Source organism: Brachionichthys hirsutus, chromosome 8 (assembly GCF_040956055.1).
Source record: "Brachionichthys hirsutus isolate HB-005 chromosome 8, CSIRO-AGI_Bhir_v1, whole genome shotgun sequence".
NCBI classification, from domain to species: domain Eukaryota; kingdom Metazoa; phylum Chordata; class Actinopteri; order Lophiiformes; family Brachionichthyidae; genus Brachionichthys; species Brachionichthys hirsutus.
Window position 1 is genome coordinate 5,717,687 of NC_090904.1, and position 25,348 is coordinate 5,743,034.

The window sequence follows — 25,348 nt, forward strand, 5'->3', positions numbered from 1 at the left end:
TCGCCAGGTGGTCTGTTTCTGCTTGATTCCCTTGAAACCTGCAAACATGAAAGAGAAGCCCCAGTTTGCTCTGTTTCTTCAGCTGGAGTTTAGATGAACTCGGAATGACTGGAATTATGTTTCATTGTATAGTAAAACATGTTCTGAATATGTATTTGTATGATGCACTGTATTTAGGTTTTTATGACACTTGGCAATAGAACGAGTTCCTCCCAGATGTTGTGACCTTGTCGGCTGGCTGCGTGCTGGAGCCTCCTTGTTCTGAGATATGGGAAGCCTTTGCTCTTCTTACTCTTCTGTAGAGTAAAGTATGCTGTTTAGGGCTTTCAGTTTTTAGTCCAAGATTCCTTCTGTTGGCTTGACATAGAAACAGCCCAGTGGCATCAAGTCTACAGCTACTGTGTGGAACTGCAGCATCCTGAAACTAGGCTTTAAAGCTACAGCTAAAAGCTTTAAGCAAACCGAAACACCTCAATTCTTTCCTTCAAAATATTCTCATCAGTGGAAACTAGCATGGATGCTGACAGCATTGTATCTGGCCCAGGACTTTATGTAGTTTGGAAACTGGAGGGAAAGGTTTTTATCTGGTTGAGTTGTTGACAGCTTTGCCAGGATATTTGGCTGATGGAAATGAAATGAAAAAAAAGAAAACCTTGATGTGATGTGTGTTTTGGAGGTTCTGCTTCATGTTGGATTAATTTTACTAGTTTGATGTGATTTGGACAACATGCCACTGCTGCATGTTTCCCTTTGTTCCATGAACAGTATTATTTATATATGTTCATCCCATTTTGGAAGTATTAGTGCTTTGATTTCTCTCAGTTTTCCATTTTCCCTCTAGTTGCTACTAACCAGCAGGACAGTTTTAAGATGGAAATATCAGCAAAGTTTCCTGCGGTAAATTTCCAGCCACTACATCCAAAGCTACATCCAAATGTATCCACAGAAAACATCAGAAACTTAATCAGACACGAACAGAAAAAAAAAGTAATTTCCTTCTCTCCTCGAAAAATATTTATTTCTTTTTTTGCGAAAAACACAAAAGGTTTAAAACATTTTAAGGTTTTGCCACAACAATCTTGGAAAAAACATTTTGGCTTAGTTTTGTGTGTGTGGTTTTATGACTGTAGGGTTAACCCTGTCCTTTGTTCTCCCAACAGATGTGAATGAATGCAAGCAGATTAATGGGGGCTGTGAGGCTCTATGCTGCAACACCATTGGGAGTTTCTACTGCAGATGTCCTCCTGGGCAGAAACTGAATGAAGATGGCAAAACCTGTCAAGGTGAGAGCTTTATCTTATGTGTTAGGCATGTTGTGAAAACAATATTGGTAAAATTAGACCATCAGATACTCAGTTAGGATGAACTGCAACACCTCTGAACCATTCCGTCTTGCACCGTTATGAAAAATGAAATCGTATGACCAATGATGATAGCAGGAATAAAGGTGTGCTATTGGTTACGTGTGACCAGCTGACATGTTTATAATAGAATAGCATTAGCTCATCTTTTATTTAAGTTTTATGACCTGGCTCCATTCTGTGAAGTATGATATTTAAGCCTCACAAGGCCCATTACAGAGAAAGGGATGAGCGTCAGTCAAATTAGTCCAGAGGAATGATTGAAACAGAGGGGGTGGGGGGGGGGGGGGGGGGGTCCACCAGCCAAAGACCACATACCTGTCCCTCAGCAGGACGCTGACTCTTTAAACTCAGGTGCACCTGGCTCTGAACAGGTGATGACACTCTGATGACACTCATGTTGCACCTCAAACACAGCTATGATATCGCTCCAAACTTGACCCAGTGTTTTTGATCTTTATTCTGTACATATTTTTTTCTGTACGTGATGGATGTATTTATATATTTCGGTGTTTTTGGTATTTTTATGTAGAATCTGCAGCCGGTCAGAAACAGTTCTTTACACTCACATGATTCCTTGAGTCAGATGAATGTTCATTATGAGGCCCAGAATCTGCAGACCACAATTCTTTACATTAAATCTTCTTTCTAATATTCTTCCCATAATATATTATGTCGCTCCATCGTAGTTTGATATCTGTTATTAGAAAACGTTGACCAATGGTGGTTTAATTAGAAAAAAAACATTAATCTGTGCAGCTGCCAAGCCGAGAGAAGAGACACTGGAGTAGCCAGGGAGAGATCCGATCCAGGTTATGGTGAACAGGGGATTTGATGGGAATGTTGTCACAGCTGGCTCTCATAGTTCGCTGCCCTCCTCCGATGAGGTGCATTGGAGGAAAATTGCGACCTGCAGCATTAATGTTGCAGTTCTCTGTAATTGGCAGCAGTTTTGACTGAAGTAAAAAAAAAGCTGGATTAATTTTGTGGATGTTTAAATCAGTCCTGCATGTGTGATGTTGTGTCTGCATGAGAATCTTTCCCTATGCTTGATGGTATCTAGGTAGAAAGCTCCAGAGTTAAAGTTGCTTGAGTATACATGAGAGACAAGATCATTCATTTACTGCTAAGAACCAACGGAGTTGGATCATACCCAGCCACACTCATTTGGGAATCCTGTTCTTGGCAACATGCTATAATTTTTTTTAATGAAAGACATCTGCTTTGGGATTTTCATAAAGTACTGCTGGCGTGGAGAAGAAAAAGACAAATACATCTTTTGTTAGATAAAAAAAATCACTCACAAAACACATAATCCTGTATACAATTTCATCCCTTGTGGAGAGTTCCCCAGATTTCAGCTCCTGGTCAAATCCCATTTTATTCATATGCAAATAGAATTAACCCAACAGTGTTCTGCTGTCAGCAGCGTCAACATTTTAGCCGTCATGGCAAATGAACTTTACAACTAGAGGCAACGCCTGCCAGTGCTTGGCACCGATCTTAACACTGAACTTTGGTGTTGAGTTCGCGTGCTTGAGTGCTGTCTTCCAAAACCAGCAGGTTTCCCTGCTCGGGATGTTAATTATTAAATCATTTTGTTGTCACTTGCTTCTCTTCAGGAGTTTTCAAGTGTCTTGTTCACATTTTGGGTTTTTTTTTCCTCTGACAAAGGTTTTTCCAGTCATGCCTCTTACCTGACTGCCATGATTTTAGTATGATTCTGAAATCTGCAACCACAACAAAAGCACTTGTTGCAAACAGTTGTCACTCATTTCTCACATGTTTAGACTAAAAACACTTTTTTAGACACATTAGTTTTCAAAGTAATATAAACACGGCGAATCCTTTAATCCGTTTACAGTCTTCTTTTTTCTCTCTCGAGCACCTGGGTGAGAGTAAAGTGCAGTGATCTGATATTACAATATTGTTGATGGAGCAGCATCAGCCTCGGTTGAGAGAACAGAAATGTCTATTCATAGTTCCTGCAGTGTTGGATCGATGCTTGATGTGAGAGAGAAGTTAGACTTCACCCTCCCATCGTACAGTAGATGGGAGGGTGAAAGTGAAATGGAGAAAAGCATCAGGAGGCAGAGTGAAGTAGTTACCACATAACATCAGACTGGGCTTCAGCACCTGGAGAGCTGCGCATTCTCATTAAATTTTTCATAGCTAATACGCTTAAAAAAGTTTTTTGGGTGTTTCATTTGTTCATTTATTTTTTATTCTTTTAGCCATGGCATTGTCATCAGAACGATGGATTTACTTTTTGTTAATTGCAGTATTAGCATGTCTGACTTGCGCTGCAAACTACCCATACAGTTACTATAGAAGGATCTGCTATAGGCCACACTGTTACCATGGATACTACGGGCACAAATTTGTCTACCTGCCAGCAGGTAAGCAATCAATTTAAAGGAACGGTGCTGTCCTCAAGAGGAATAAAACATGTTTGTTCCGTTAAACGCTGGAGTAATGTTGGTATTTTATTTACAACAAATTTAATTCACAATCTCGAAAACTATTTAGTTCTTGTTTTGTGAGGTCATGATCATGCTTTGGGATGAGGTGGGCAGCATGGTGGTGTCGTGGTTAGTGCTGTTGCCTCACAGTAACAAGGTACCGGGTTTGAATCCAATCTGTGCGGAGGTTTGTATGTTCTCCCCGTGTCCTCGTGGGTTCTCTCCGGGTTCTCCGGTTCCCTCCCACCGCAAAAAACATGCAATTCAGGTGTTACTCCAAATTGTCCGTATTGTGTGTGTGTGTGTGCGCATGAATAGTTGTCTGTCTCTGTGTGGCCCTGCGATGCACTGGCGACATATTCTGAGTGTTCCCCGTCTCTCGCCCATCGCGAGCTGGGATAGGCGCCACAAGACCCGCGACCCACAAAGTGGAAAAAGTTATAGAAAATGAATGAATGAAAACGTGGGGAGGGATCTGCTGTATCAGCATGTTAGTGTCTCTCCTCTGGCAGACTGGCTAATCAGCCCCACTGATAGCATGTCTGCCCCCCCCCCCCCCCACCCACCCCTGATAACGCGCTCTGATCAGAGCAGAAGACGATGACTCTCCTCAACAAAAATTAGACCACATGAGATGTGAGCTATGAATCATGGGAGGTGATTTGTGATGCAAACCCAAACAGAGACACTCTCAACAGATTAAGTCAGTATTATTACATTATTTTATGTTTGGCTGAACTGCTACGTTTTGGGATGAAACATGTTTTACATTTAGGATTACTTCAATGTTGTTAATCCCGTTAATCTACAGGATGAAGATGTCGGCGTTGGCGATAAATCATCTTTGCCACAACAGTTCTCCATGATGAAAACTGCGTGCTGTAGGTGGCTGTGCAGAGAGAATTCATGCGCCATCTCTATAAGCCAACGACTGCTGAGGCTTTGGCTCTGAGCTCACTGTGTATCATGTTCTGGAAGTTGGAAGCGATGCATCGGCTGCACGCTGCAGTGGAGAGAGTAGAAACCAACCCAGAGGTGGCAGGAATGGATGGAAAAATGAAAGGGCAGCTCCTGCCAGCTGTCCTGGATCGAGTCGAGCTGACGTTTGGCAGCAGAGCCACGAAGAAGAGGAAAGTTTAAAAAACTCCTTTCTGCTCCAAACTCCGTATTTGAAGATGTGGTATGTTATTGGGAGAAGATGAGATCAGCCGCAGGATATTTCTGTCATCAAGCCATCGAGGGATGGTTTTACTGGAACCATTAAACCAAATTTATTTCCTTCAAGCTAATCCACTTCTATGTATAATACTACCCTACCCTATGTATTATATTAACAACTACCAGATCAAAAGCATTGCGCTTCTTTCCTCGTAATCTGTAACGTCCGGGTCTTGTAGAGACTTGTGGTTGTACAGCAGGTTACACTGTTACCGTGGGAACAGGCACAGTGATGAATTTGTGTGTAACATTCAAAATGAGGATCAGATGCAGACCTTCCAAAGCCTTTGCTACCTTAATGCTGCTGTTGCTCAGGAGGTCGAGTGGGTCATCCAATAACTGGAAGGATGGTGGTTTGAATCCCTCTCCATCCCAGTCAGTCACCTCCAGTGTGTCACACTGGTGCATGAATGTGAATGTACGTTTGCGAGATATGACTGTTACTGCATACGTGATTAATGTACAACTGCTTCGTCATCAGGAGTCAGCATCATGAATGTTTAGAAGTCACTTAAGAGGTTTGTTTCTTCTACCGGTAATATTATTGTTACTTTCTTTGCAACTCATTGTGCAAAGATCAAATGTGTTTTTTCGTGGTTGGATAAATTGTACAAAAAAACCATGAGAAAAATGTTAATTATTTTTGCGAAATAAAAAATAAATGCAAAATTACCTTGGAAAAATAAATCTCCTCCTTGTTGTTCTGAATTCCTGAAATAGTTTCTAGCTACAGATAGCTGCTTGAGACAGACCGACGTTTACCTCGGCACTGATTTATGGTTCTTTATGATATGCAGACTTGGTTATTTCCTTTCACTACTTGTCATGTCCTGTTTGTTCTGATGTTGATGGCAGCAGGCAGGCTGTTAGCAGACGTCCAGATATCCAGGCTCAGCTCTTGTTGGGCTGATTTGTCTCTGACCTGAATTAATAGGAGATTTCGAACACGACCAGCTGCATTTTGAATCTGTTTCGGTCTTGTTTCGCTCTCCACCACTTTCTCAGAGAAGCCCCTTCTTCTATTTGCTTCTAGCGTTAATGCTTAGCTGAGAGGAATGTTTATGTTGTGCACTCTCTAAAATAAATGAAGTTTCCATATGCTTGCTGCACCCTTGGGATGCCGACAAGAGGCGGAGGAATTTAAATGTGCTTTTAAACAATCAGAAGTTTCTACCACATGGAGGATTTGTTTCAGCTGTGATGTACTCTCATCCAGCTTGTCCTTTCTTCTTGAGTACATCGTTATCCTAAAACCTGCATTAGACTTCTCTCTCTCTGTTTACTTCTGTGACCAACTTTTTTTTTCTTTTTGTCCATAATGAGAGGATTTCATTAAATTGGACTCATTTCTCTTCTCTCTCTCTCTCTCGCTCGCTCTCGTCTGCTTCTCTCTGTCTTCTCCCTCCATCGCTGCAGATATTGACGAGTGCCAGGTCCATAATGGAGGCTGTCAGCACAGATGTGTAAACACCAGGGGCTCCTACTACTGTGAATGCCATCCGGGCTCTCGCTTACATGTGGATGGACGCACTTGTCTTGGTAAGACGGGCAGATCATATAATAGTAGATGGCTCTTCTTTATTTTAGACAACTAGCCTTTTATGTGAGATGATTGCAGTGTTTTTTATTCCCATCCATGGAAAAACCTTAAATACATTTCAAAGCGGTGGCAACTCAAATGTTCTGGAGTGCATCACAATTTCCTGTAATTTAATCTGTTTTGTTTTAATCCATAACCAACAGAAATTAAGTTAAACAAAATTCACCTGAGGCCATGTTGGCTTTATACATTTCTCAGACAGTAAGTTGATTATTTCCCCGAACTCTCTTTTCCTTTTTCCTACCCCGTCACCACAGAAATGCCCCCAGTAAATAATGAACTGATTGCATCACCTCCACCTTGTACAACTGACTGTAGTATTCCTGTAACTATACTTTCAATTGTAAAGATATCAAACTGATCCAGTATAAGGTACAGAACCAGCATTGTTGCCTTATAAGCTAAAAAAAAACACACACACACGGCTTACGAAAATAATAAGATTTTAAAATGAGTTTTATTTTATTGCTGCTTTGTCTCTCGATCTTTGATCCAGTCAGTTCGCAGCTTCAGATTTAGATGTTTATGAGTGAACTTGTTGTCTCCAGTTTTGCTATACTTTAACGTTACCATTAACGCGTTAATTGTCAGCTCAAGCTTAAAGCGTATTCGGTTCAGCAGAAGCTGCTTCGTCTCACCAGGCAGGACGCGTTATTGGATCGAAGGCTCCAGACGGTGCTCTGCTAGCAGAGCGAACAGAGGTGGTCCAGTACTCGCCTGTTGTTCTTGTCGCAGCAGATAAATTAGATTTGGGTGAGTCCGAAATAGCTTACGGAGTATAAACCTGGCACCATTTCCTGCCATCAGGAACGCATCCATAACGCGCTCACATTCAGAGAGGGAACCTTTGTGTGTTTCGTTGTCCCATAGATCAGACACCGTAGATGGGGCCCAACTGTCTCTGGGGCTCTGGTGTGTGATCGCATGACGAAATGACGGGTCCCTCTAATCATAATAGTGAACATCTGGATGGACTCCCAGGTGAAGCTCGTCTGTGAGACTTCTCACCCGTTTGCTGACATCAGGATTCAGGATTCAGACTGAGCTCATGCCAGATCCAAATTGTCCACAAATAGATTCACGCACCGAAGCCAGCGTTGTTTTCTATATCGTGGATGAATGCAGTTTCCTCAGGCGTGCTAAGTGAAGACGGCGCACGACGATCAGTGCAGAGCCGCTGGGAGAGAACCTGGACAAAATCGGTCTTGTCTCCTCTGGTCTCATCCGGCTCTGGTGGATCTGCCACCAGAGGTCGGCTGTTAGACCACCAATATTTGAGCTGGAAAGCTCTCGGTTGTTTGACACTTATCGTGATGGATAGAAGGTGACTCCAGCCTTCAAATAAAAAGACGCAGTCTTTGAGAACGGCAGGATGTTCAGCCTCTACCTGTTGTTTACTCTGATGGGACCGAGTCCAGGCCATCGGCTGGGGTTTCATCCGAAACGCAGACGAGGGAAGATGATTGGATTGATTACCCTCGATCTCATCAGTGAACGCGCTGTCTTCGCTGAAGGCCCCCGCCATTCACGTCTCTGTGATTGTTGGCCTGTCTGTGGCGATGATCTCCAATGATTCTCTGAGGTGTTCTCTGAGCGTTTTGTGGGAATGCCTGTAGGGTGACCGCAACCTCGCTTAAAAATCAGATGTCCGACAGACGAGCAATAAACCGTCCCGAACAAAGATGCCTGATTCTCCCTGTTATTCTAACCTCCTCCTTCTAACTGTCACATCAGTCTTCTTTATTGTGCTTTTTTTTTTAGCTGTGCGTTCATGCGCCATCAGCAACGGAGGATGTGAACACTACTGCGTTCAACAGTCGGCCGCTTACTTCCGCTGCCGCTGCAAGCCGCAATACATGCTGGAGGAGGACGGCAAGCATTGTCAACGTGAGTTCCAAGAGCAAGCGCATCGATTCAGAGGACAGCAAGGCGGTTAATAAAGAGTGAATGCGGCTGCAGAGCGAGCCAATAGAGAGATTAGGAGTGTTTTGATCCTAACGTTGAAAGCAGATCGCCTGCATCAACTGCCAGTTGTAATTACCTGAGAGGACGTCTGCTGGAGCGGATTTAGCTGTCGATCATGGAGTGACATATTAAATTGGAGTGAAACAAAGCCTCTCCAATGTTTTCTTCTTCAAATTAGTATTGATTAGCGTTTTGTTGGTGCCACTCTCCAATCTCTGCGACTCAGGGACCGAGTGTGGCTCTCCCGGGGTGGAAAATTACACATCTACGAGTTTTAAGCCGCTGTCTTCCAGACGCGCTGTGATAAACGGCTCCCTCTCATTATTGCTGCGCTCTTGGTTCTCATCCCAGATGCAGGACAGGCTAGCACAAGTCAAAAACAACTACGCACCGAGAATAAAGAGAGGATGTGAAGGTGGATGGGGACGGTGTGGATTCAAAGCTTTCCACATGCGCCACAAAGATGCCAGCTTTTCTTTTTTGGTTTTCCCCACTAATATGCCAGAAGTGCTTCACGGTTGACTGACACCTGTGAAATGCTGTGTGCGTGTGTGTGTGTGTGTGTGTTTGTCGTACAGTGCAGGATCCCTGTGCACATCAGAATGGAGGCTGCATGCATACGTGTCGAGTTGACGGTGGCAAAGCTCACTGCGACTGTGAAGTCGGTTATATCCTGTCAGAAGATGACAAAACCTGCGAAGGTAAATGCACCGCTAATCCCATTTCAACAACTGCCAGTGTTAAGAGGGAAGAAATCACAAAGAGGCAGATGCATGAAAAGGTTCATTGGTAGCATCTAATAGCTGTTGTAGAGCTTCTCTTCGTCTCACATGGTTCACCCGGCTGTCATGTTCAGATCCGTCTGAACGCTGTGCAGATTTCCTGCACAAATTGGCAATTTTACTGAGCAAAATGTATTCAATGCAATGGAAAACACCTAAATAGCTACATTTTCCCTGCTGTGATTCAAACAAGTGAATTAAGGCCTTGCTTCTGCTGCTCCCAACGTTTACTGTGTGTGACAGGCTTTTAGCTGAAGGCACGATTCCACTTTACCTACGTGACACATGTTGGATGCGTCAAAAACCTGTTCAAACATTTATTCTGTCATTTCCTCACCCAAGATATCGATGAGTGTCAGACAGTCGAGGCCAGCTGTGCTCACGGCTGCCACAACACGCCGGGCTCTTACACGTGTGTGTGTGACTCCGCCTACGAGCTGGGATCAGACGGGAAACGGTGCTACAGTCAGTTTAATGCCTCGCAGCTGTTGCTACATTCAGAGAAGGCCAACTTTACAACACTCACTTTCAACTGTGAACCTCTTACAGGGATTGAGATGGAGATTGTGAACAGCTGTGAGAGCAGCAATGGCGGCTGTTCGCACCACTGCCAGCATTCGACCGGCGGGCCTGTCTGCTCCTGTAACCATGGTTACAGACTGGAGGATGACCTTAAAACCTGTGTTGGTGAGAGACTCTGATGCGCGCCTTAAACTGACTTGACAAATGTCCATATAGCAGGACTGTAAGGCTCACTGGTGAGTTCCCTTCAGGAATAAGCAGCGTCCACCAGATGCTCCTTTTCCCAGCAACACCTTCTAGCTGAGGTGTTTGCAAGCCAAATGAATTATAGCATCCCTGCAGAAAGACCTTGGTTTATCCCCGAGTTTCTTCCTAGCTGGAAATGTCTCCTTCTGAGCTCCATTGGTTGTGTGAGCTCCTTGTCCTCTCTGTGAGGCTCAACATCTTATACCGCCATGCTTGGTTAGGAGTATCTGCCTGAATAAACTTCATGGAGCTGCCGTCCTGTGGGCTCACGGCCTTCAGGGATTGCCGTCGGGGTCGGGCGTAATGCTTTCCGGCTTTTGCCGCCTGTGAAGGAGGTTTAACGTTTTTAACGACTCCAAAAGAGATTCTTAGGATCTCTGATCAATATTTCGATACGCTCTGACAGCCTTCGTTCTTTTTTGACTGTAGAGAACAGTAGTGGACATTTTACTGATATGAGACAATGTTCAAAAGGAAACATTTAATGACATTGATGAATTTAAGTGTTTCCATTGCTAACCGCTTGTAACTTTGCCCGTAAGCGGCTGTAAAACCTTTACAACTTCCATGATCTCATTAAACATGTTGTTGTCAGTGGGCAGGGCAGCTGCACACTGCAGTTCATGCATTCTGTCTGCTGCTGGCTGTGTTTGGCAGACGTGGAGGAGTGTGGCGAGCAGAGCGCCTGCTGTGAGCAGGACTGCACCAACTACCCCGGAGGATATGAGTGCTACTGCTCGGCTGGATACCGGCTCAACGCAGATGGGTGCAGCTGTGATGGTGCGTCCATGGCGCTCAGACGAGACTCCACTTTGAGATCGAAACCCACCAACATGCACACACACCGTGAACGATGACTGGCTTTTCTAAGCCTGTCCTCTCTAGTAATGTAATCCTGTTTGAATCTGTGCTGCTCAGATGTGGATGAGTGTCTGGCAGCAAATGGCGAGTGTGATCACACGTGTCAGAACAGCGCCGGGTCCTTTCAGTGTTTCTGTCGCCGGGGATTCCGTCTGGATGAGGACCGGAAGTCCTGCATCCGTGAGTATTGGCAGTTGAGTTAAAGGGGAGCAGGCACGAAGTGATCAGATTGTAGACGTGAGAGAGCAGGTTTATGTGACAGTGGGTTTTTTTAGGTATTAAATGTCAATCGTTTGAAAATTAAAGAAGAGTCTTTTAAACTCCATCATATAATTGATGATTTACAGACAAGCCAAAAATGAGCTGAGATCGTTTGGCTTTTTATTGCTGCATCAAATTCTGTTGAATAAAAGCATCACAATGTTGATATATTAAATCTGTATCCAGTTGTTTCTTTTTCATTAACAGTTGTCTTTTTTTAAACTTAATAACTAGTCACAATTGCTACAAGGTAATTTGTCGTACCTGTGCTGACTTTCTGCCCGTTGCCCCCCAGCTCTGGAGGACGCTATGGAGGTTCTGTCCAGCGGAGGAGCCAGCGAGCTGCCTCTGATTCGCCCTCGGCTCACCTTGGTGCAGGACTACAGCCAACCCCTGGAGCGCTACGATGACTATGAAGATGACGAAGGGGAGCTGAGGGCCGAAAGCCTCCTGGTCGAGAAATTTGGTGAGTCCCTCCCAAACCATCAACCGCTCATTATCATCAGCGGACCTGTATCTGATTACTGGGCTGTGACTCCTGGGGGGGGTGAAGCTGTTTGACAGAGTCATTTGCTGCAGGCAGGAACCGACCACATGCTGGGGGGGTTAATAACTGCTCTTCATGCTCCCAGACTGTCGACGTTTACTGTAGCACCACAGCTTTCTGAGGCTCATATGTCCTGGCAGCTAAACTGATCAAAACTCTGTTTTGTGTCGCACAAACAACAAAAGTCGAACATTTAATGTGACTCAAGTAAAGTTCACTTAAAGAGGAAGTAACAACAAAACTAAAGTCACTCTTCCGAGCTTAAAGTTAAAAAATGATCAGTCTTCAATCCTGAAGACTCACAGACTGCTGAATGAATGAATGAATGAACTAGAAAATCACTCAGGCAGTGCAGACCTCTGCCGAGCAACTCGTTCCCCTCCTAATTAGATTTACACCGTCCACATGGTGATCTGTGAATCGAATTTCGGTCATTAATTAACAGAGATATTGGAACACATTTTGAAGCTCCATTCACTGCAATGTGAACAAACATTTATAATCAGGAATCCAGAATCTCGTCTGAATCAGCACCAAAATCCGATCATCGTGTTGCTGGTAACATTCCAAACATTTCCTGAAAAATGTCATCCAGATCCGTCGAGAACGGACGGACAGAGAGACAAACGCTGGAGATTACAGAAACTCCGCCTCGCCTTGGCGGAGGTTATGAATGAATGAATGAACAAACGAATGACTTGCTGATGCGTGTTAAAGACTGCTGTGAGCCTGGGTCTCATTCAGGTCTCTGTCCTCAGTGTGCTTGGATGACACTTTTGGAAACGACTGCAGTTTGACGTGTGAAGACTGTTCCAACGGCGGAAAATGTAATCCATGGAAAACTGGCTGCAACTGCGCTGAAGGGTGGATAGGCATCGTCTGCAACCAGAGTGAGGCTCCCGATGCACGAACACATGCACATGTGCACACCATCTCTGCTGAGTTCAACCGTGAGGACAGCCTCTGACGTTTGAGTCGCGATGAACCCTTTGTCTTTCTATCATGCAGCGTGCTCCGGGGGGTTCTTCGGTAAAAACTGCTCCTTCCCTTGTCAGTGTAAAAATGGCGCCAGCTGCGATCCCGTCACGGGAAGGTGCCGCTGTCCTCCTGGAGTCGGTGGGGACTTGTGCCAAGATGGTGAGCCGTCCTCTTAGAGTGTGTGTTCCTTTATTTTCTTTGGAAACATTTATTTTCCCACCAGTCTAACCGTTTCCTATATGCAGGCTGTCCTCAGGGCTTCTATGGGAAGCAGTGCAATAAGAAGTGTAACTGTGCCAACAACGGCCGCTGCCACCGGACCTATGGCGCCTGTCTGTGCGATCCTGGACTCTATGGACGCTTCTGCCATCTCCGTGAGTTCCCTTGTCCCCCCCCCCTTGTCCCACCTTTACTCAACTCTCAACCTCAGACCCTTCTCTGTTGTATTCTGATGAGAAATGTCCTGTCTCTGCATCTTCTCCTTGTCTTTTTCCCCCTCAGCGTGTCCAAAGTGGACCTATGGCGCCGGCTGCTCCGGGGAGTGTCGATGCGTTCACCAGAACACGCTGGAGTGTCACCGCCGCCACGGCGCCTGCGTCTGTAAAGCTGGCTACAAAGGCAACACCTGCAGCGAAGGTGAGCTCTGCTTACAAACAGCGTCCCGGCATTCGCTGGAGGTTTAATGCAAGTGCTTTTTCAAAGGATGAGTTATATGAGAAGTTCATTCCTACTTTTATTCATTTTCCAACTGCTTTTATCCGTAACCGGGTTGCGGGTCGTGCTGCAGCCAAACCCAGCAGTCTATGGAGTTGTATGTTCTTGTAGGTGGGGGGAAGCTGGAGAACATGGAGAACCCGGAGAGAACCCATGTAGACACGGAGAGAACGTACAAACTCCACACAGATAGGCATCAAGTTGGGTCTGGCAACAGCGCTTACCACTGCGCCACCATGCTCCCTTATATATATATATATATACTGTATATAGGAGAAGTATTTGAAGGAATGCATATTACATTATACATAATACAGACGCAGCTCAGAAGAAAAAAACCATCTTGATATATTTGCAGACATAGAGACAATAAAAAGAGAAGTAAAAGTGTACACAAAATTTCCATTTGGCTAAAAGCACCCGAATGTGGACATTTTATGGTTTAGAATCAGGGTCTCTAAATCCGAACAAGTCGGGAGTATAAGTGAAAGCAGATTCCCACTAAATAAAACAGGATGAAGGAAACGATTGTCCTGTTCTGTCACTAGAATGCGACCCAGGCACTTACGGACCCGGCTGTGAGACGAAGTGCTCCTGTCTGCCAGGAGTGTCCTGCGATCATGTGACCGGAGCGTGCCAACGAAAATGCCCCGCCGGTCGCCATGGAGAGGACTGTGATCAGGGTAAGTGTTTACACAGAGGACGTGATTTTTTTCATCTTATTGGGGTGATTGTCTTTTGCCTTTTGTCCCGTATGGAAATAAAAATGTCTTGCATGTGACTGGTGCCAGAGTGCCCTGAGGGGAGGTTTGGACCAGGATGCGTACATCCTTGTAACTGCACCAGCGCCCCATGTGACCAGGTGTCGGGGCAATGCAAGTGTCCAGCAGGGACATCAGGAGACTATTGTGAAAACTGTGAGTGCAACCACAAGTTATTTTAGTCCTGTAATTAATTGTTTTATTGTTTGGGTTTTCACCTTCATTTTTAAAGATGTTTTTATTTAAACTCGTCAGGGTCACCTTGGTGTAAATGGATGTTTTTGATACATGCTAATGATACATGCTATGAACTAGTGAATATCGTTTTCACAGTGTGTTTGGAGGGATTCTGGGGTCTCGGCTGCACAGAAATCTGCCCTGTTTGTGTGAATGGAGGAGTGTGTGACAAACACAACGGCTCATGCATCTGCCCTCCGGGATTCATGGGAAGAGCGTGTCAGAACGGTGAGTGTGATCCGTGTGCGTGTTTCATTTCCACGGCAACAGCCATTAGCCACTTAGCCAGCTAAGGAGGATGGCAGTTCCGTGGAAACCATAGAAATTGCACAGTAGGACAGTTCAGACAAGAAATTATCCAACACGTTAGAAGATGGAAGCTGCTTCGCAGGTTCCAACTAGGATCCGTCCGCTGCCCTGAAAACCACCTCAGAGGAATGTTCACTGGGAAGAACAAACGGGATTCCATTTCAAACAGCCTAAGTTGACATCTGAATCTTCGAGCGCGACCAAAGCTGTCATGGGAACGTGCCGCTCTCTCACACAACGCGGCGTCCTTGGTTGCGGTAAACGAATCACAACGTTTAAGCTGTTCTGTTCTTTGTGCAGTTTGCCCAAGTGGACGTTTCGGTCAAGGGTGTCACATGAAGTGTGTGTGTGAGAACAACGCTCGCTGTGATGTGGTGAGCGGGCGGTGCACCTGCGTTCCTGGCTGGACTGGCGACCACTGCAGGAAAGGTAACTGTGACGCATGGAAAACCTCGATCGCTGCAGATGCCACCTCGTGTTTGGTACGCTGAAGAAACGGGATGTCTCTGCTGCAGCCTGTGATCCGGGACACTGGGGGACAGACTGTGCAGAAGCATGCGACTGCAGGAACGGAGACGGTAGCTGTGATGCTGCAACGGGCCGGTGCTACTGTGAAGCTGGATACACTGGGGCACAATGCCATCAGAGTATGTCATGATGTGATTGTGTGACAGCAGTTCAAGTCCATGCTGTGGTCTGCATGCACAGGTTCTGCAGGTTCTGTTTGAGAAAATTATTTCTACAACTTGTCACTCGGTCGTAAGTGTTTTGCTTAAGAACTGTCAAAGAACCAAGCTGTCCTGCAGACTTCACTTCCAATCGTTGCATTAACAAGGGATTCAGTCTGAGACGAGGAACTGAGACATTTTTAATGACGTGAATAAACATTGTGTCATTCTTAGTGCGACCACCAGATGGCGCCAAAGTTATTTAAAATTCCACTCAGCGCATCCCAATAAAAATCTTATTTATTTAACAGCTGCCATTTTGCACTCAACATTTATAGAATCTGACATGACATGCTCAACACTATTTGAAGCTAAATGTCGCTACCCTATAAGTCTAAGCTGTGTGTCTCTGTGTGACCTTAGCGTGCCCTGCAGGTATGTTTGGCCTCGGCTGTCGCCGTCGGTGTCAGTGTGACAACAAGGCGACGTGTGACCATGTGAGTGGAGCTTGTACCTGCCAGGCGGGATGGACCGGGACCTTCTGTGAGAAGCGTACGTGAAGGACCTCGACTCATGAGGCCAGACTCACTCATCGGGCATGTTAATAAGCTTTACATTTGTGTGTTGCAGCATGTCCTCAGGGCTTCTATGGGCTCGACTGTCAAGATAAGTGTTTGTGCCTCAATGGCGGGAGCTGTGATCACACCAGTGGCTTTTGCTCCTGTCCGGCTGGCTGGATCGGTTCATTCTGCGACCTGAGTGAGTGGAACGGTGCATCGGAGTGCTGGTGCCACCCTAGAGAAAGGGAAGAAATGTGGAACCAGAGGCAGGAGAATGTTTATTTACTCGTGTTAAAGTACCAAGAACTCTTTGTTTGCATTGCTGAATGAAACAAAAACACACTTGGTTTCAGAGTTGCTTTGTAAAATGCATCCCAGTCACACAAGAGAACCCACTGAACTGATGTTCCCCGTGCCAGACCCTGGAATTTCTTCTTTTGATCAGCAAAGTTCGCCTAGAGGTAATGATATTGTTGTCGCTGTCCTGGCAGCGTGCCCAGCTGGTTCCTATGGGGAAGGATGTAACCAGACCTGCAGTTGCCGTAACGATGGCGTCTGCCACCCGGCCAGTGGACGATGTGTTTGCCCACCGGGCTGGACGGGACCCAACTGTTCAGAAGGTGAGTGAGTGCAGCACAAAAGAAAGGGCGGCCGTCTATATGACAGGTAGACGAGGCATCAAAGGATGGTTCTTTGTGTGTTTCCAGAATGTTCTGCAGGGTTCTATGGGGCAGAGTGTCGCCAGCGCTGCTTGTGTCAGAACGGAGCCACCTGCAATAAGTCCAACGGAAAATGCACGTGTGCGAGTGGATGGATGGGCACAGCCTGCGAGCTGGGTAAGAGTCTCCCAAAACCACCCGCAGGATCGATCAGAAGAAACTCGGTGGTAATAACACTCTTACTGAACAGGAAGCTGTGTTCAACTACAGCAAATGAAATGGGTCAGAAACCAGTCAGACCAGAAACTCATGGATGGTTAGAACAGAATTTCCAAAGAAGTTTGGCCAACCAGGACATTTGTTTGAAACCACTAAGGATGTCTGACTGATGGTTTGTGTTTCTTTGTCAGACAAGCAGGGTCATTATTAAAAAAGTGAACAATGAGGGGGGGGCGGGACCCAGCTCTTAGGATGCCAGAATTCCCCTTTAATCACAGTGACTGCTGCTATTTTTATATTCTACACACAGAACTTTGTCCTTGGCTACTTCCAGCTTCAAAACAAGGGCTGAAGTAACAGTGTTTATGATTTGTGGCTAAATCAAAGTTGGAAATGACGAATTATGGTTTTCCCATTACGTTAGTAACTATAGAAACCAGACCTACCAGTCACTGCAGAAAGACAGTCCTCGTACCTGAACTAAACAGAAGTCATTCAGAGAAGAGATGAATCAGGTCATTTATTTTCTTGGAATAGTTCCATTAACACTGAATCCAGCCTTGAAGCCATTCGTTTGTGCAGAATAGCACAATAATGTCACCTGAACTCTCAAGTCAATGGTGAACACAGAGGTCTGCGGTTCATTCACCATGTTTGGGGAACGCATCAGCCTGACTTAAATTAGGTGGCGGCTTGTATCTTCACCACATACAATTCTTCCTGGTAAAAACCCGTCGACCTGCTGATGGCTTTCCATCCTGCTCTGCGCCTGAGCTCCACAATCACATACTATCCTGCCTGTTACTTCTTCCCTATCCCTTTTCCTGCTCGGGGAACCTCTAATCCGGCTCCTGGAATGCCTTCCCAACCTCTAAATGTGCCAACTCCGTGCTGTGTCCAACTATAAATCAGTGGAGGGGAAAAGAAAGATGAAAACATGTTGCAGCCCTCAGCAGAAATCTGCCGTGGCAGGTTTTGCCTGTTGTGTGTGTGTGTTTCACATCACGGTTTCTTCTTCGTTGTGCATCTTGCTCTGCTGTTGGTCCAGAGTGTGCAGCCGGCCGGTTCGGGGCAGACTGCCAGCAGCAGTGTACATGTGAGAATGGAGCCCGCTGCGACGGGCAGTCCGGCCGGTGCAGCTGCAGCACTGGCTGGATCGGAGAGCGCTGTCAGAAAGGTGAGCCGCAGGGAGGGGAGCTTCAGCACGGAGGAGCCCCTTAGATGGGAGGTTGGTTTTTTTATTCTTATAACTGCTCATTTGCACCTTTTCCGCTCAGCATGTGCTCCAGGCCTGTTTGGTGCCAAGTGTGAGGAAAGCTGTCGGTGTGCCCACGGGGCACCGTGTCACCACGTCACTGGAGAGTGTCAGTGTCCAGCAGGGTGGCGAGGAAAGCTCTGCGACAAAGGTGCAACCCTGCAGTTTAAAAATACATAAACGTGTTTTTGTTTTAATAAACGACATCCAGGAATTCTTTTTACATTTGGGTCCATGCTTGATGACTTTACAGTCTGAAGTACGTGTGAAGTCCTCACGCTTTAATTCTGCTAATCACAGGACTGTAAAATGTTCTGAGGCTGATTTGACTCTTCAGGCTTTACAGATTCAATTCTCTTGATCATATATATTTTATTAAATACACCCATTCTCCCATTAGAGCGAGGGATTCGTTGACATGATGGGGATAAAGTGGCCTAAACTACACCGCTAAAATGTCCTGCCATTTGGTTTTGGTTTTTAGCATGTTTGCCGAACACGTATGGAAAAGACTGCATGCAGCGCTGCCTCTGCGCCCAGGGCTCGTCCTGCCACCACGTCTCCGGAGGATGTGGCTGTCCCCCTGGATCCACCGGACATGGCTGCGAGCAGAGTGAGTACTGCAGTTCAAATAAACCGCGGGCTCGGATAATCTCCTTCACCGCATCACCCGTACCCGAACCCTCTCCGTCCCTCTGTCAGCCTGTCTTCCTGGTACCTTTGGACAGAACTGCAACCAGGTCTGCCAGTGCTCCAAGACAAATCAACTCTGCCACCCTGTGTCTGGATCGTGTTACTGCGCCCCGGGTTTCCACGGCCCCAGATGTGACCTCCGTATGTAAAGCTACACATTTACCCTTTGCCAGATTCTGCGTTCTTGCAAATAAGTCTTTTGAAGCGCCACAATCTGACTCCATGTTCAGCGTGTAAGGAGAGTCGCTACGGGCCCGACTGCGAGAGAGAGTGTCAGTGTGAGAACGGAGGGACGTGCGCTCCTTCCAGCGGCGCTTGTGAATGTCCAGCAGGATTCATAGGAGCGCGCTGCAACATCAGTGAGTCCGTCTGAGGCTGCAGTCATGTGTGATTATGGGATGTGTCATCTGGCGTGTTCTCCATCGTTTGCAGCGTGTCCAGCTGGGCGCCACGGGGTCGACTGTGCCCAGGCGGTGCTGTGTGGCGACGGAGCACAGAATGACCCGGTCAGCGGCCGCTGTCCGTGCGTCCCAGGACGCCGTGGAGAGGACTGTGGACAAGGTGAGGTTTGATTCTGCTTTACGCACAAACATGAAGGTTTGTGTTTCACAAATCAATGTTCAGTGTGAAGATTATTTTTTACTGGTTATATAAATATATACCCAATAAATTCATACTTTTTATATTGTATTCGTTTCTCCCTTCACATTTTCTTCAAAATCATGTGAAAACTCAGTTTATGTAAAGTTTTTTCCCCTTTCAAACGGTGATCTCTCGCCCTCGCTCTTTTTGTGTCAGTGAAAAACCCAAGCCCCCTCTCTTTTGTCGCGCAAGCTCATCTGTCAAGGTGGCACAGTATTTGAACAAACATTGTTGTAAAAATAAAGTACAAATAATTGTTTGTTATAGTGATTGTTATTAATATTTGTAAAATGCAGACTCAGCGCTCTCAATAGGAATAAGTAGCAATCGCAAACTTTGAATGTCATCAATGCAAGACAGCGTATTAAGCAGCAGTAGTAAATACAGAAAATAAAATAGTGAAAATATGTATGACTACGTATGTTGTCTTGTTTATTTTAATTGTGTGTTTTCCGCCATCAGGCTGCCCCCCAGGCTGGTTCGGGGCAGAGTGCACGCGGCGCTGTAACTGCAGCAACGGCGGCGTTTGTGACGCTGCAACCGGCAACTGTACCTGTGGGCTTGGCTGGACGGGTGTGCACTGCGATGAAGGTGACAGCCCCCCCCCCCCACCCCCTCCCCCCCCGCAGTGATGCATCCAGTATTCTAATGCAGGCTTGAGGACGGCGTGTTCATTTGGCTTCTGGTTTCGTCCGTCTCAGAATGTCCTGCAGACACATTTGGCGCCGGCTGCCAGCTGAAATGTGACTGTCATAATAACGGCACATGTGACAGAGCGATGGGGACGTGCCAGTGTGGTGCAGGCTACTATGGACCTCTGTGTGAACATGGTGAGGACTGAGCATGGAAGTAGATGAGTACACAGTAACAGTAATAGTACTAGTGTAGGGTACGGGAGTCTTGCAATGCCACAGGAGCAGGCTTGGCTTAGCCGTTGCCATGGCAATAGTGATGGAAGAGAAGCCACTATGTATTGTTTAAAATGTGATCAGAAATGTAATCAAAGTATATAAAGGAAAAAGACTAACATATATTAGATATAATGTAGACAACATTTACATACAATAATTTACACTACGAGTTTCAGCGTTTCAGAGTCAGTCTCCTTTAAATAAAGTCCTGCTGATAGTTATTGGACTATTCTAGATTGTATTCATTTATGTATCCCGTTCATGCTGTCCTCTGGAGTTCAGTTTTCGACCCTGTGCTTTCCCTCCTCCTCAGCCTGCCCTCCTGGACTCCACGGCCTCCTTTGCCAGCTGCCGTGCGACTGTGTGAACGGCGCCTCCTGCCACCCTGCAACGGGCCGCTGCATCTGTCCTCCTGGATACCACGGATCCCGCTGCCATGCAGGTAAACCAGGGCGTCGATCCATACCCCCAATGCATTAAGAATATCACTGCCAATCCGTCCTCTTTAAAAGGCCGTTTTTCCTGACGCCCCCAGTGTGTGAACGCGGCGCCTACGGCCTCAGCTGTGCTGAGGTGTGTGACTGTGAGGACGCTCCGTGCGATCCTGTGACGGGACGATGTGTCTGTTCATCAGGGAAGACTGGACTCCGATGTGACATTGGTAAAGCCTTTTCCGGAACCGGACACAGAAGTTGCACAAGCCCACCACAAATCAAACATGCTGCGCCGCTCCTCCTGAGCTTTCAGAGGCGGGGGGGGGGGGGGGTCACTGCTGTGGGTATTTTGGTTTTCTAACTGGCCTCAAAGTAGAAGAACTTCTGAAGTCGAACACATGATAAATTTAAGGGTGACAGTGTTACATTAAACCTAATTTTCTTTTGCTGTACAGATTTGACGGGAAACTCAAAACTCTCATCCCCGTGCCAGAAAAGGCACATCCTCCGAATGTGACTTTTCTTCTTATTAAATGTTCACGTGTATTCTCAGACTGCGGAGCGAATCGCTACGGGCCAGACTGTCTAGAGGCCTGCGAGTGTGAGAACGGGGCTCAGTGCAACCGGCGTAACGGCCGCTGCAGCTGCCCGCACAGCTGGATCGGCCCCACCTGTCAAGAAGGTAAGGTAATAAAGCCAAGACGGACCAACGTGCATCCCTCGCGTCCCTACGGCTATCGGTCTTCTTCGTTGCATCCACTACATCAGGTGTAGAGATTTCCCCCTCCTGAGTCAGACGGGACGAGACATTTCAGCGGACTCAGTGAAATGCGAGTAAATAACTAGAGATGAAGTGCTGACAGCAGACCATTCGCCTGCCGTCCGCAGTTTGCTCGTACCTGCAGAGGTTGCACTTTCTCCCGTGTCGTCTCTGTTCGGATCAGATAAGAATGTCGTGCTGTTTGCTGAGCGGGACTAACTGCTCTTTTCTTATTTTTCCTTCCGCCTCTGCAGGTAGACCTCCCAGCTTTCCCCATGATAGAGAATCACATCACGAGAACTCATTATAGCTCCACCGTCGTGCTGGAGGACTCCCATTTAAACCGGGACAGAGCTGATAGATTATAAAGACATGAGCGCTTGTGACAAGAAGCAGCTGGAGGACCTTCATGGGAATAGACTCTCTGATGAGAGGCGCAGTTTTATGTCTGGACCTGAGCCGGATGACACTGAACTGACCTCACTGCTGCACTGTGATTTTCCTGAGGTAAAAGTGAACGGGCTACACAGTTTAATTCCGTAGGATTGAAAAATCCTCCTCAAAAACTACGTGCACAAACTATCAGGAGATTGTGGTGGTGTTTACTACACTTTTCTTTTGTTAAATAATAATCTTGAAATATCATTTGTAGGTTCTGTATATAAATTATTCTCCAGTTTCTAAAGGAAATCCATATTTCATTATCAGTACTATGAAGTTGTTTTTAATCTATACAAGATGAAGTATGCTTATCCTCAATAGTATATCGCAGTATTTTTCGACAAAATATGCTTTCATGGACAGCTGGAATTCTAGAGTTACTAAGGAATTTGCAGCAAACCCATTTGCACCTTCAAAGCTATTTCCAAATATTTGTGCATAGATTGCTTCATATTTATATTTGACTCGGTTGTATGAATATAGCACATTTTTAAAAAAAAATCTGTTTTCCGTTGGCTTAACCAAATCTCCAGTCCAGTAAACATGAACGTCAATAAAGACAAACACAAAGGTGAGATTTTTACCATTCTTATTTTTATCATTGTTATTTTCATTGATGATTGAAGCTGTACATCTTGTCTAAAAGTCATATTTCAAGCACAGTGCAGATAGCAATGCCTGCGAAAGGAAATAAAAAAATTAAAAAGGCAGAGGTGATCACAACCAGGAATATATACAAAGAACAAACTACGTAGAGGAGAAACCAGGTTCTCACTAGGTCCAATCCAAAGTGAAGAGAGTCCATTGATTCGCTTCGTTCCTCTTAATGCACACACAACACAAACCAACGCTTCTTTTGGTCAATCTTAAAATTGAGACAATACTGATAGGAAAAATGCAGCATGATGGGGAAAAACAAACAAACTTCCATTTCATTTTCTCTTCTTCATTGAAGGCTAAAACATAAAAATATATTCTCTGTAGAACCTGGAGCATTCTGTAAAATATGCTATCTTCGTCTGTGGCTCGGGTGTCACGTCTCAATTACTCAATAAAATGTCAGCAAATATGAGGCAGGACAACTCAGTGCAAGACTTTCTCCGAAGCGAGCGAGTGCACTGCTTACACTCCAGCCTCCAAACATTAAAAGTTATTTCTACAATGTGCAGAAACATTTTAATGACACAATTTGTTTTTTTTGTTTTTGTTTTGGTTGGGTAAGCACGGTGTGAAACAACACTGATGGTCAAAAGAAATGTACAGCGTTACCTTCTAAAAGACATAGTTCCAGCCACTACATTTTTAATTCCCAGCACAATGTTCCAATTACACGATGCTAGCTAGATAGCTATTGGTTATATTGTGAGGGAGACAAGTAAAGACTTGCTGTTGCAGAAATGATTGGCCGGGGTCAGGATATGTTTTTAAGGAAACTTTCCCTTTAAGTCTTCTACTCCCTCCCCACTCCCAGTACACGCCACTATTAAGACACAGAAACTCCACAGACTAAATTAACAAAATATTCTGTTTTTTTTTACTCTTCTCATGAGAAAATGTTGGCTTTCGCCAATTTTATTCACTCAGGCACAGCAAATCAAACATATAAAGGGATCACTTTATACAACGGGCTAAAGCCAGGGATTGGTTTCGTTATCCCCCTTCCCACACACACACACACAAACAGGAACAGCAGACACTAAATTGTTTTGCCGTTATTAAAAATCACTTAACGAAGCAGATTGTAAACACCATCTGCACAAAACCCTCACAGTAAAGTTCTCTTCGATTATCCCCCTCCACTCCACTGAGAAGCTCCGTATCTCATTCATAGTATATTCGCACTAATGTGACAGTTTCATTATTTTTTTTTCCTGCTAAGAATCAATAGGTTATCAGCCGTTAGTAAAGATTTGTTATCTACATTGTGTTAATAAGCAGAATAGCATCGCCTTACTCACCTCACGGGTGCTGGAGGCCGGGTGAAAAGGATCCATGCTTTGAGGATGTATCACATGCTTGTGCTTTAATCACAGTAAGAGCACCCAAAGGAGAACGGATGATACAGGGAAGCGGCAAATCTTGTAATGCTCCTAAAATATCCAAGGTCGTATGTCGCCTGCAACGAAGCTCACCCATCCTAAAGCGAGTCCTTGCTCTATGCATTCTGTATACGAAGGGCATATTTATAACTAGTTATGACGGCATTGTCAAGTATCGATATATTTGGAGTAGAGTCCATACCATAAGTAGATAACAAGCTTGACAGCACATGCGTCAAGTTGAGTTCTAATAATCTCGCAGGAAGTGAGTGAGGCCGTGTTTGTCAGAGAGATGAAGAAGATCTTTGGCTCAAGCCACACATAAATGCCACTGGTCCTGTCCAGTGTCCACACGTGAAAGAAAGACGAGACAATTAGATGCAACCTCCCGACCATGTGCACGCCAACACACACACACATAAATCCATCTGCTCTGCTCCCTGAGCTGCCGCCGCTCGCTGATTAATTGGACGCACAACCGCCTCTTCCTCTCAACAAATGCCACCTCCACCAGTCGGCGTTCGTGTTTATACCGGGCACACGAGGCCAGCCGGTCGAAAGGGGGCTTGCCATCGAGCTGCTCAGCTAAGCCAGCCGCCCACAGCACAGTCTGATGCAACTGTAAATAAGGCAAAACACTTGAACAAAACTTGATCAAGGAGAAGTTTCCATGAGATACCATAGCCAAGATATGAGCGCTAATCATCAGGTTGGCTAACACAGTGAAATACGACTCTGCGACTGATTTAAAGACACGCGCTGCAGCTCCTACTGGTAGGATGAATACATAGCTAATCTATTCAGAGTCAGACGAGTTGCCCAAACGCATCAGCTCCCGCCTTCTTGTCACAGACAATTCATGGGGTGGCCTCGACACCACTCCTCATCCTCACTGCCATGCAGGCGTGTTGGACAAACGCGCTGCCAGTGAAGACTGAGGAAGGATGAGAGGAGGAAACTATCAGGTGGTGACTTGATGCTCTGGTGCGCTGGCTGTGAGAAAGGTCAATACCTTCTGACATCTATACTGACGATACTAAAGTGCTGATCGTTAACGCCCGAGGGGAAGGCTGGTACACGGATGACGGCGACAACACAAACAGCTCATTTGCAGAAACCTTACAGGACTCGGTACAGTACACGTTTGTAAACAGAATGTCTGCATGGCTATGATACATGTGCAACAAAGTAGTTCTCGTATATCCCGACAGGATGACCTTAAGCGTTCGTTTAGTTGCATTCA

At 45.7% G+C, this 25,348-nt stretch overlaps 1 protein-coding gene across 1 annotated transcript in view; it reads left to right on the forward strand.

Moving 5' to 3' along the window:
- The window catches only part of megf6b (multiple EGF-like-domains 6b), a 45,124-nt gene extending 21,163 nt beyond the window's left edge, over nt 1-23,961 (forward strand). The window contains exons 5-38 of the mRNA XM_068742243.1: nt 1,161-1,283; nt 6,458-6,580; nt 8,403-8,528; nt 9,185-9,307; nt 9,731-9,853; nt 9,938-10,075; nt 10,814-10,936; nt 11,075-11,197; nt 11,574-11,744; nt 12,584-12,715; nt 12,834-12,962; nt 13,049-13,177; nt 13,305-13,439; nt 14,066-14,200; nt 14,309-14,434; nt 14,612-14,743; nt 15,125-15,253; nt 15,340-15,471; nt 15,916-16,044; nt 16,123-16,251; nt 16,544-16,672; nt 16,760-16,888; nt 17,979-18,107; nt 18,208-18,336; nt 18,670-18,798; nt 18,888-19,019; nt 19,109-19,237; nt 19,311-19,439; nt 19,983-20,111; nt 20,222-20,350; nt 20,745-20,873; nt 20,967-21,092; nt 21,419-21,547; nt 21,880-23,961. Of these exons, the coding sequence (XP_068598344.1) occupies nt 1,161-1,283; nt 6,458-6,580; nt 8,403-8,528; nt 9,185-9,307; nt 9,731-9,853; nt 9,938-10,075; nt 10,814-10,936; nt 11,075-11,197; nt 11,574-11,744; nt 12,584-12,715; nt 12,834-12,962; nt 13,049-13,177; nt 13,305-13,439; nt 14,066-14,200; nt 14,309-14,434; nt 14,612-14,743; nt 15,125-15,253; nt 15,340-15,471; nt 15,916-16,044; nt 16,123-16,251; nt 16,544-16,672; nt 16,760-16,888; nt 17,979-18,107; nt 18,208-18,336; nt 18,670-18,798; nt 18,888-19,019; nt 19,109-19,237; nt 19,311-19,439; nt 19,983-20,111; nt 20,222-20,350; nt 20,745-20,873; nt 20,967-21,092; nt 21,419-21,547; nt 21,880-21,935 (4,343 nt within the window). The 3' untranslated portion in view covers nt 21,936-23,961. The remainder of the gene's footprint in view (nt 1-1,160; nt 1,284-6,457; nt 6,581-8,402; nt 8,529-9,184; nt 9,308-9,730; nt 9,854-9,937; nt 10,076-10,813; nt 10,937-11,074; nt 11,198-11,573; nt 11,745-12,583; nt 12,716-12,833; nt 12,963-13,048; nt 13,178-13,304; nt 13,440-14,065; nt 14,201-14,308; nt 14,435-14,611; nt 14,744-15,124; nt 15,254-15,339; nt 15,472-15,915; nt 16,045-16,122; nt 16,252-16,543; nt 16,673-16,759; nt 16,889-17,978; nt 18,108-18,207; nt 18,337-18,669; nt 18,799-18,887; nt 19,020-19,108; nt 19,238-19,310; nt 19,440-19,982; nt 20,112-20,221; nt 20,351-20,744; nt 20,874-20,966; nt 21,093-21,418; nt 21,548-21,879) is intronic.
- Nucleotides 23,962-25,348: the final 1,387 nt, after the last annotated feature.